The sequence below is a fragment of the Corvus brachyrhynchos genome, unplaced genomic scaffold (genome assembly GCF_000691975.1).
Source record: "Corvus brachyrhynchos isolate BGI_N302 unplaced genomic scaffold, ASM69197v1 scaffold59, whole genome shotgun sequence".
Taxonomy (NCBI): Eukaryota; Metazoa; Chordata; class Aves; order Passeriformes; family Corvidae; genus Corvus; species Corvus brachyrhynchos.
Genome location: NW_008246054.1, coordinates 4,586,140 through 4,598,304, shown reverse-complemented (window position 1 = coordinate 4,598,304; position 12,165 = coordinate 4,586,140). Strand labels below are relative to the sequence as shown.

At 42.7% G+C, this 12,165-nt stretch overlaps 1 protein-coding gene across 8 annotated transcripts in view; it reads right to left on the bottom strand.

The window, feature by feature from the left end:
- The window catches only part of RAPGEF1 (Rap guanine nucleotide exchange factor 1), a 54,226-nt gene extending 43,219 nt beyond the window's left edge, over positions 1-11,007 (bottom strand). For all 8 annotated transcript variants that reach the window (XM_017745492.1, XM_017745494.1, XM_017745496.1 and 5 more), the window contains exons 1-3: positions 10,868-11,007; positions 6,430-6,608; positions 3,579-3,735 (exon numbers count right to left, since the gene is read on the bottom strand). In XM_017745492.1, the coding sequence (XP_017600981.1) occupies positions 3,579-3,735; positions 6,430-6,608; positions 10,868-10,975 (444 nt within the window). In that variant the 5' untranslated portion in view covers positions 10,976-11,007. The remainder of the gene's footprint in view (positions 1-3,578; positions 3,736-6,429; positions 6,609-10,867) is intronic.
- Between the last annotated feature and the right edge of the window lie 1,158 nt (positions 11,008-12,165).

Sequence of the window (12,165 nt, the reverse complement as noted above, 5' to 3'; positions counted from 1 at the left end):
CAGGGCGGCGGGAAAACCGGGCGGTTTTCCCTGCCAGTATTGGCTTCCCAGCATATTACGCAAAGGAAACTATAAAGGATCAATTTTAATTTTTTTTTTTTTTTTAAGCAGCCTGAAGTACAGTGTCATCATTCCAGTATCATACTCGTGTCCTTCTCTATGGAGCTTGGAAACAACTGGCATTGCTCTCTCAATGCAGTAGCTGCAACTGGAACGTCATTGCCATCATCCCTCCGAGGAAGGAAAATACTCCAGTTCTGGTAGTTTTACATAAAGCTCTACTGAAAGCTGAAATTCCATGGGTTAACACACACACAACATGAGGAATAAGGTGCAAACACCGTCCAAGTGTCCACCACAGCTGACTTTGGTCTCCATGCTCTACTTACACTCTTGGTGTGAGCTGGTGCTCCAACAGAACGTACACTGTGTTACCCAAAACCAGGACAAACACTCAGCATTCCAGAAGCTGTCCTGGAACATCCCACACAGCGGGAAGGAAGAGGGAGCACAAACAGATGTACATGGGGACTAAAGCTATGAAGATGTCCCTGCTGGGACAGAGAGCCCTGGCAAGGAACAGCATGTTCTGAGAAGTGCCCTGATGACTAACATCACTTGACTCTTTTGGCTGCATTTGGCATCATGGGGTTGAGTGATGACACAAGGGATTGCCAACTTTCTGCGCCCTGGACAAAATTCCACTGCTGAAGAGATTTTTGGAGACCCTCATGCACTTTAACAGACTCGGGGCTGGACCCTGTGGGCCTTTTGGATAGTGGCCACAAAGGACTGCAAACGTGCAGGAGCACAAGAAGGGAAATGGAACGTATGGGCATTCAAACCAAAAGCCAAAATACTCCTTAAACATCCCTCTGAAAAGGCTATGGAAGGGAAAGGGTATTGTCTCCTTTTCCTGACCTTTCTTCACCACCTTAAACCAAAGGCAGGCCAACACTGCAGACTGTGGTGGTGGCTGTGCCACAGCAGCACTGAGGAGCCCCAGACACTCAGGGCTGAAGTGCTCAATTTTCCTATTTTGCCAGTCATAATGAACACACAATTGTCCACCATATGTGAATGTAGGTTAAAACGGGAGAAAACCAATCCAATTTGGCTCAAACGTATCTTCAGAATGATTCAAACCTTTGGGACTGGGGGAGAAAACCCCTAAGCACCTTCCAGCGAAGGCACCAAGGGAATGCACGATTGCCATTACCTGAGAAGATCACTTTCCCTTCAAACTTTGACAAATATCACCAGACCTTGAATGTTTCTCCTCTCTGCTATCCCCAAATGAGAACTAGCATTTGGAAATCACGCCAAAATCTTTAGCATACACACAGAGGTAATCAGCACACAACTGAGCCAGATGCACATTATGCTATTCCTTATCGGCAAGGAAAGAGATTCCTGCAGCAGTAATTAGAGATAATTAAAGCCTCTCTACAAAGTATGCTACTTCAGCAAGCTGGAAATTCCACAATGAGATGGATTTTTGGGAAGTTATGTAATCAAACCAAGGATTTTTTTTCCTGCCTAGCAAGGCCCTAAAACCTGAGATCGAAGTATCAAGTAACAGAGGTGAACAAGAGACTCCTTTATGCTCAGTTCTGAAAATAAAGAAGTAAGCACTGAAATGTGGAAGTGGATCTTGTGTGATCTGCCAGAAAAACAAAATAGGCTCTGCTGTGGAGAGAAGTGTCTATCTTCTCAGTTCTGCTTCCAGATCTGAAATGTGGCTTGGCCTTTCTAAAATAAACCTTGTTCCTTGCTGTGCAGGAGGTGAGAGGACACTGCTTCCAAATGCTGACCTCTTGATGGGCAAACACTCTCCCATCTCCTCAGATAGCCACACATCTGCTCTAAGGCTGACCAGACATGAGCCAGCTCCAACTCCAAGGCCAAAATAACTTTCAGTCTAAAAACAAAGCAGAGACTGACACAGCCATGCTGCTGAGCAGGGCTGCACAGCTCAGGATCAGCACTGCATGGACATGCCCATGTTGCTCCCAGCCTGGGCTTGCTCATGAACAGACATCCAAGATCTTCCCCACTCTGAGAGCTTCCCCCAATCCACACGGGATGCAGCTCTGACTGAAAGGCAACAGGTACCAAGGGTTTAAATATTGCTTGAAGTCAAAGGACAACGTGTGTCCAAGTCTCCTGTAGTAAGACCACAGAACTCTCTTCCAGATCTGGGGACAACACATCTCTCCATGGGATTGTGCAGATTCAGTCAGAGAGAACTCACCATTTGCTGGGGAATTACAGTTCAGATACCACAGCACAGATTTTCATGTACTGCAAATTGCTGCTGAATTCCAGCGCTAACAGCAGCTGAGATTTTAGGCTCAACTCTTTTCCTCTCTCCCGCTGTGCAAATTTAAGACCAGCTTTATTTTTATAATGTGTGGCTTAAAGTTAAAGAGCATACTGTGCAAAATAATCCTGGAAAATCCATCTTCTTTGAGTGATGGAAATTATTTGTTTCAAAGATATTTATTTAAAAGGCTCACAGAGTAATAGTAGATTTTAGTATCTGTGAGTAACATTAAAGAGATAGCCAGATGATGCAGACACCAAACCAAGAGGCCTGAGAATGTGACAGTCAAAGCTTGGGAGATCCACTTCATTTTTACATTTGGCTCCATTTCATAAAACTGAGTCTGAGTACAGTGAAAGATGCCTGTTCCTGATACATAATTCCAGGTGAAACACCTGCTGCAATTCTTAAAGCACAGTCTCTATCCCAACTTTCCTTGTGTAGTTGATTTAAGCATTCTCCACTAGATCCAGCCCTGCTCTTGAAAGAGCTTTAACTTCCTCTACAGTTTCCAAAATAAGATGCCCAGGAGATGTGACAGTCTGTCCACTGGTGCCCTAAGCCCAGGTCAAAGATACTTGTACCTGCAATACTAAGAAAGGTGAGTGACCAGCCCAGAGACAAGCCTGGGACACAGAAATAATGGGTACAAGAACCTTACCAGGAGGTAGAAGGAAAGCCAACAGCTTTCCTAGGGGGGAACAGGGAGGGAATGCTACAAGCAGGTCTGACAATGGATACAAAGGTTTCTGTTAAACGTTTCCATTAGCAATGTAAAACTAATCTCCAAGAAACTGAGTTTAGCTCATCACCTGTTCCACACCCTAATCCAGCTGCTTAGAGTGGTGATGTATCACTGACAAATCCCTTGAAATTTCTCTTAAAAGATGGAGCTGGAGTCTTTCATTCTCTGTGGGCATTGACAGGGAGCATTTTCATTTTATTTTACCAAGACAGAAAATGTGCAACCCGGGTCTTGTAATCTGCATGGGAGACTGGGAATGACTCGCTGAAAATTTAATGCAATGCTGAATAAAGATTCATTGCTTCTTCCAATTCATCCAAATGCCAGGGTGAGCATGCTAGAAATTCACATTCAGAGCCAAACTGTGCTAGTCTTTAACCAGCACTCCAAGAAGGAACATTTAACTTATGGAACAGTTGATTTAAGGGGTAGTTTACTGAAGGCAGAAATAAGGCGTTCATATAATACATGTAAATAAATAAAATTTACAGTATTTGTCTCATGTACCTTGACTCCATCCAGAACAGCTTTTATGACATCCTTCACTGTTGTCACCATCTCCTTGTCCTCTGAATTCACCCCCTCCAGCATCACCTGATCAGACCAGCGGATGAGGTTGGCCAGGCTCTGGTACACTCGGCTGTAGCAGGATGAGATGGCAGAACTGCACAGCAGGAGAGGGAACAGTTGAGAAAAAAGAGCAAAAAGAAATTTTGGAGATGTTATCAAATGTTACGGGAGTGAGTTTCACACTGTGCATTTCACTCCTTTGCTCTCTGACACTCAGAATTTGTGCTGAGCAAGTGACAAAGCTCAGGCTTCTCCTCCACTGCAGCTGCTCTCCTGTTCTCTAGCACCAAACTATGACAGTTTGAAGGTACAAACCATCAACAGCTCATTCCCAAGTATCAGAAGGAATTATCTGGGATGCACGTTAGCACAGCAATGCTAAAAATAATATTCTTTCCATCTTAATTTACAGTTCCATCCTATGCTTTAACTTTAAAGATAAGTATTTAAGCCCTACATTTAAGTTTAAGCTATGTTATTTCAGTATTATCCTTCTTCATTATTAGCTCTCCCCAAAACCACCTTGGATCACTGAGAGCTGACTCTATTCATTCCTTTACAAATCACTGCCTCACTGTTTATAATGCCTGAAAACACACAATTAAAATTACTTCTTTAGAGAAATTGAACTGAATGAATTTCAGGTTTGAAAGAGGAAGGGTGTTGCTTTGTTTTGTTTTTAATGAGAAACAGAATTGAAAGCTATTGTTCTGAAGGGCAAAAAAAGGCGTGTTTTGGAAAGATGACAACTCTAAATAAAAGTTAACTGTAACAACAATGCTCCCAGGCATCTTCCTGGCCATTCTGAAAACACTGACTTCATTACTAAACAAGGTGTGTTAACAGTACTGCTGATGGCAACGCTTCAGCAATTCTTTGTCACGTTAAATCAATTTCAAACTGCATCAAAACCATAAACAGATAAGAGAAGGTGTAATCTTGCAATCATTACTGATACAAGTTGTTCCAAATCTTCCCATTTCTCTCCTGTATCCATTTTACATTGGCTTAACTCCAGTAACTTCATTATCTGTGAGAAAAGAATCAAGCCCTCGAGCTCCAATGAGTTTATTTAGGTGAATGAGGTTTGCAGGACTGGGGAAAGAACTACTGTCAAGTTACAACCAGGGGATACAAACAATGGCAAGGACTTGATTGTTTGGTTGTTGTTTGGGTTTTTTTTAAAAGCTTGCTGCTTGCCATTTGTTCTCATTTCAAATGAAATTAGCTTGGTAGGAGATATTTCCTAAACATCATTTCCCTCCCCCATCTCTTTCTAAGACTTTGATTTCTTTGCCATTAATCTTCAGTCTGCTTCCTTCTAAAGAGGCAGTAATCGAAAGCCCATTTTGTGTGAGATTTAATTACTTTTTTCCTTGATGCAAATGCTTCCCCTAAAGTACAAAGAAGTCCAACAATAATTTTAAGGCTTTCTTCATCACTTTTCTTGCTCACTTTTCTTGAGGGGGATCTGACATCAGAATCACCCCTTTGTGTCCTGCCACTATAGTACACAGGTAGGGAGAGAAGGACACAGCTTTGTTGAGAAAGCCGGATCCCCTTTTGGGTTTTTCGGGAGGCTAAGCAAGGCAAGGCATGCACATGGGATCTGTGCTTTAATGCACCCTGTTTCCAGAAAGAGAGACTGATCACTGTGTACAGGACATTCCCATTCTCACAAGTTTGCTCATTATGGTTCGACAGATCCAACCTGAACTGGATCTTACCTGTCCCAGCCACATGTGTGATACTCACCCATTTCCTCCTTCCTTCTGCCAGAAGCAGCTCTGGCCTGAGCACTGGGGCCAAACACAACTGAGCATTTCTGTTTGCAAAGTATTTGGCACCCCAGGGCTGCCTCAACTACATTATAAACCTTCCTTGTGCCAGCACTGAAATAAGCATCTTAAAAGGAAAAAATTTGGAGATATTTAATGGGAAAACAAATAGGAACAGCACAAAAACTGGCAGGATTTCAGGAACCAAACACCTGCATTTCTCTGCTTTGTTCTGTGCTCTTCTCTGTGTTAACTTTGCTCTTTCAGTATTATTCAACAATGTTTATTTGTTTTCTGTAAATCAATTGCTCCAGCATCCATGGGATGAACACCAACGAGATCTCTATGGCTTGGCAACACCACAAATTCTTATAATCCATGCTGAGCTTGGCTTTGGCAAATTTCTACTGCTTTCCTGGCTTCAAACCCATTGCTTAACTAGTAAAAACATAATGCACATTATCTGTTAAAACATAAAACAATAATCTGTTGACTGCAGAAGGAATGAACTTGGACTGGTTAATCTGCTGAAGTACATCTATTTACTTCTGTATCTGATCCAGTAAAATCCAAAAAAGCAGTTAAGAGTGCAGGCTCAGACTTCTGTAATATCAGGGTGGATAAACTGAACACAAAAAAGGATTACTCTGAAGATAAACTCCTTTTCCAGGTGAAGCTATTAGATTTGTTAGCTTTTAGGATACCACCACGGACTGCAGAAACAGGAACAGCATCTGAAGAGAATCTCCCTCTACAAAATGATGAATTTCCAAGTTTATGCTAAGAATCATCCCTTCCTCCACTCTGAAAGAAGCCTGATTTGCTTTATCTTTCCATGGCATGAGCTTCTTGACAGCAGGGAATCTGCTTTTAAATGGTGTTTGAAAACCACCAAGTAATTAGTAAAAACAGCAGTCACTTCATCGGCATCTCCTGCACGATGCGGTTCTTCAGATAAAGAAGGAGCCTGTTGGTCTCTTGTGGTCCCAAAATCCAAGAAGGAAACTCACCTTTGCTGGATGCGTGGGTCAGTTTGCACCAAGGGCAGGATGGCTTCCAGCACTTTACTTGCTGAGCCTGGCAGCATCTCTAACACTTTGTTATCAATTGCCATTTTGTCCACAATAGTCTTAAAGTAGCGCAATGCACTGACAACCTCCTTCTCCTTTTCCTCTAGCCATGATACATTCTAAACAGGAGAGGAAAAAAAAGGGGAGAGATGTTAAAACTTCAGTATTTTTAAAGGCAGGGTTCCTTTAACACACTCAAAGTATGGTGACACTAAGGTATATTCCAGGAGGAGTGGAAAAAACCCCTTCTACCACAAACACTTTTAAATTGAATTACTACTCTTTCAAAGGAATAGTCAGTGCAAGATTACACCCACACTTCAACTTTCAGAATTACCTGCATTCCAAACTGAAGGCTGATCTTGATCAGTTTTAGGCTAAGATTAACACCACTGATGACATCAAGGGCACTGCTTTGAAACCCACACCCTAAACTAGGAGGGTGAAAGAAAAAACATTTCACAGAATGGTTTGGGTTGGAAGGGACCTTAAAGCCCATCTCCACCCCCTGCCATGAACAGGGACACATTCCACTATCCCTGGTTGTCCGAGCCCCGTCCAACTTCCAGGGATGGGGCAGCCACAGCTTCTCTGGGCAACCTGTGCCAGGGCCTCCCCACCCTCACAGGGAAGAATTTCATCCCAATATCTAATCTAAACCTGCCCTCTGTCAGTTTAAAGGCAACACTCCTTGTCCAATTACTATATGTCATTGTAAAATACATGAAAACATCCACATAAACTCCACTCTGATGAGCCTCCAACCTAAATCATTTTGGGATGCTGCTGGAACAAGAGAACTCACGCAATTTCCATGAGGACAAACTGTAAAAGCTAAGTTTTGGCATTGGTGAATGAATGCTGCAGAAGGGAACAATTCATTGGAATAAAGTTGAGCTGTGGTCACCAATTTCTGTGCCACCACCAACACCAGAAGAGGAAATTCAGAAGTGATACACGATACCTCAATGGCACTTTGGACTGGGGTATTTTTTGAAAGTTTACAACAGCATGCCTGGAGGACTTTTAGTGCCACAAGTAGTTCCTAAGTGAGATTTAAATTAACTACTGAACACTGCTAGAAAAGGAGCAGAGAGCTTAGCAGAGTCAGATTTCATCCATTATCTCCTCAGTAAATTCAGCTTCAAGAATTAATGACCTATGGGCATTGTGTGCTCCCCATACTCTTGTCAGCTGTTAAACTGCTGCTTTTCTGCAAAACCAGGCCAGCAGCCCAAAAGGTTTTAGGAAGAACAATTTATAGGCAGCACTGGTTAGTAATTTGGGGCCAGTTGCATAAAAGGATTAGAGTCCTAACTTCCATCTAGCTCCAACTTCAGAAGTCTAAGTCCCAATCCAAGAACTGCAAACCACCCTGTCATTTTCCATCTCATCTGGGAAGTGCCCAAACTTGGCTGCTGCTTCCCCTTTGGACAGTACTTCTTGCCAGGAACCTCAAGTTCTGATCTGCAGCCCACAGTGCCCTGAACTCCCTTGCTGAGAAGCATCCTGGCAACTCACTGGGATAAAAAAAATGACATTTCCCATTTTGCAGGGATGTGCCCTCACCACTGCACAGTTCATTCCAGGATATAGAATCATAAAAACATTTAGGTTGGAAACTGACTCTAAGATCATTGAGTCCAACCATTAATCTATGGAGAGCCTTGGCCTCTCCCGAGAAGGTTTTGCACTTCATATGAAATGATCACACATTTTAGGGATCAGAGAGTCTGTAAAATCTCTGGGTAAGTACGACCATGGTCCAGCAGTCAAAGCTCTCAAACAGAAGTGAAAAAACACGGACTGCAGTTCCTGCTCCGATGGCTGTTTATGGGTTTCATTCAACAACTGTTTCCTGCAGAAAGGCTTGTGACTTAATAGCTTAAACACTCTCCTGGTGCACAAAAGGGATGGGCCTGCCTGAGAGTTCAGGGCTGAGAATGACAGCTGGAAACACAAATCCTTCCGCTGAGCACACCAAGGGATGCGAATCCAGCCACCGGACACTGGCTGGGACACAGCCCTTTTTTCTCTTTTGGGCTTTTTTTCCCTGCTAGTTCTTTGGGTGACATTCCACAGGAGCATGTTCTAATGAATCCTCTTCCAAGGTCCAAAGGTATCATACATAGGTGTGTGCAGGGGTGCACAGAACCATGGAATGGTTTGGGTTGGAAGGGACCTTAAATCTCATCTCCTTCCACCCCCTGCCACACCCTCCCCTAGACCAGGATGCCCCAAGCCCTGTCCAACCAGGCCTGGAACACTTCCAGGGATGGGGCAGCCACCCATCTCTCTTTTGGGCATTAAACAAGAAAAAGTTAAAATTCAGGCAAAACAGCGTCTCCTCTCCACACCCTGCCTGACACATATAGATATTTTTGGATGATTGCTGAAAGTTGCCCTTAATAATCAAATTGCAAATGCATTATGTATGAGACACAGCTGACCCAGAAAGGGTCACAGTGAGCTGTACAGAATACACCCAATTACAGAAGCTGGAATCATCCTTTTTTTCCTTACATTTTGGCAGTGTAAAACCTATCATAAGCCTGTATATAGTACTGAAGGACACTCTTGTTCCTACAATATGCCCTAGGATAAGAATCACAGACAGAGTTCAGGGGACAAAAGGAGGTTCTGAAAACAACTCCCCCAGTGCTGCTCCTACCCAGGTATAAAGGGGAAGAGGAGAAGATGATGTTTGCACGAGCTGAGCATATCCTTCAGCTTACACATCATGATTTTACATTAATTTTTAGTATTGCTATTTCTGCTCTACACTGATTATCTACTTCAAGAGCACAAAAATAGCATCTTAAGTACTTAAGAGGGAGAAAAGGACGATATTTGGTTTATCAAGTGAGCCTTCTGACAGAAGATCTGTCGTTTGTCAACTGATGTCTATATTACAGTAAGAAAACCTGGCGACAATCCAGGCACATCCTCTTCCCCACTCCCTTCACACAAAGCTAATGAGCTGACTACATCCAGTGAATTGATTAGTTGGACAGTAGCTATTAAAATAGGTAAGGAATGAGCCAGAAATCAACAATATTTCACAGCATAAAAATGAATGCAGCTTAAATAATCATGTACAGTAATAAAAATTATGGCAAGTGTTTTGTTTCCCAATTTTAAAAATCCCAATCTGTACATAAAAAATGGTTTTAATGTCCAGCATGGCTTATTAGTATATCCTCTTGCACTGTTTTTAGGGGAAAAATAGAAGAGCAAAAACTTAATCTATTATTAACAATTGCTATAGACCACATTTTGAAAAGGGCTCTTCATTTTCTAATGTATTTAATGTGGTCACATATCAGTTTAAAGGAAGGCCTCTAAATTATCTCAAGATACCATCCTGAACCATCATTGGAATTAAAAGCTTTAATGGAGTACAGTCACTGGGGTTTTTTTATTTTGTTTTTTAAATAACACTCAGCAATGCAAGGTGTTTGGCTCCCTAGAAAGCATATCCACAGCTTCCTGGGGGAAAAAACCCACAGTCTGGGGAAAAAATCCTCACCATCTTCCACCTCATGGTGCAGAATAGGGCGAGGAAGCGCTGCAGAGACTTTTCTGGGTGTTAAGCAAGCCACACAGTCTAAGAAAACTTTATCTTGCTGGCTGCTCTCAGTAACACTACAACAACTCTCAGCAGAGATAATCTGAAGAATTCTGCGTGTCTGGCACTGCACATTGGATGAGACTTTTAACAGCTGAGAATGGTGTTTAATTATCATAAACAACCTCGACTGTTCTCAACTTCTGGCTTCGATTTGTACTTGAGAACTGACTGCAACAGTGTTGTCACAGAGATAGTCTCCAGCTACATAATCAGGTCACAACAGGAGAGGAGATAACACAGATCAGTTTGTGACCTCATTTCTTAGAGGACCTGGAGTACGTTTGGTCTGAGGAACACTGTGCTGGATCAGCAGCTGCCTGAACACATCTGTGTGACTCTCCCCGCTGGTGTCATCAGAGATTGAGCACATCTTTGGACCAGCTTCAAGGATGTGCTTGCTTGAGTCTGGGGTTTTTAAAAGGGTCACACCCCAAAACCAAGCAGCTATTTGGAAGCTTTAAGCATAACCCACGGGGTGTGCATGCAGAGAGGATGTGTCAGGCCATATACCAAGTTCCATAAAGAGATATTTAAATGCTTGTGGAAGGAGGTCTCATCATGCTCTCCAAAGGGATTTATTTATTGATTTAATACTACACAGTGCTGTTTATAGGTAACCATAAAGTAACCCTGAGGATCCCTGAGCTGCAGAATTACGCAGGGGACAAAGTCACACACCAGAGTGTGATAAACTGAGTACCAGGAAGCAAGAAACCATCAGGATAACAGAACACAGCCTTTGCTTACTTTGTTCACTGACTTCTCTGGTGTTTTCACTGTCAGGTCAGCTTGCTTTCCTTTCTTTGAGGGTGTTCTCTTTATTTTTGGTGAATGAAACTTGCCTTTCAACTTCATTGTGAACGAGGAGAGATGAGAACGCTCAGAATCTAGAAAGACAGAGAAGCATTACTGGATTAGGGCAATTATGCTGAAACCAGGGGCGTTGTGTTACAGCATTATCTGGAAGAGACTTGCACCACGTAAATTTATTGAGTGGAACACGATAAAGAAAATTAATAAACTGTCACTCTATATTATGTTTCAAACCACAATGCCATCATCATTTCCTGCTTTCCTCAGCTACAATATCACCATCATTTCCTGCTTTCTCTCGGAAGCAGGAACGTTGCAAAGGAGAGGCAGGGACAGCAGGATTGCACTGCTCTGTGCCTTGGGAGAAAAGAGGAAAAACACCTCTCTTCAAAGCACTTATCTCCAGCAAGTCCCAAAGTACTTTACAAAGGAGGCAATCATCATGCCTCTTTGGCAGATGAGCAACTGAGTCAAGGGGATGAAGTGACTCGTTCACAGACCTCTGGCAGAGCAGAGCCCTTGGCTGTGGGTCAGTGCAGGCAGGGCTCTGCCTGGTACCCACGACCCGGCTGCTTCAGGGTTGGAGAACACAACCCCAGGTAATGCCCTTCCCAGGATGCTGATCTCTACCCACCCAACAGCATCTATTTTGAATGTGGCTCTATGGATAATCTGAACAAAAATGCCAGCCCTTGTCATCTGCAATGGATTTCACTTCCAATGTACCAGAAAAACCTGAGAACAGAGGAACCGCTTTGACACCAGGGCATCCTTCGAGGAGCTGAACTGCAGAACTGCTCAGCTCTTTTAAAAATTGTATTTTCATTGTTTTTTGAATACCTAAAAGCAGAAGTCTCAAAGGTTTGCAGTCATGCCATACTCAGACTTATTGTTGAAATACATTTTTATCTGTTTAACCATGAAGCTAAATAAAAACTCCCTTGTAGAGAGCAATTTAGAAAGTATTTTGAGCAAAGAGCACTTTAATAAATGAAGGTCTGAATTGCTCTCTAGTGACCCAGATAACTCAGCAGAAGTTACCCAACTTGTCTGTAACTACGTTATCAAGAAAAGTAAGCAATTTTGCTGTATGTTTCATTTCTCTTTTAGGTTATGTGGGCATTAACTGCATTGGCTTTAATGAGTCCAAAGGACAGCCCCATGCATGCAGCACTGCAGCACCTCGTTAGCATGCAGACTGCAAACTGCAAAGGCTGCTGAATCAAATTAGC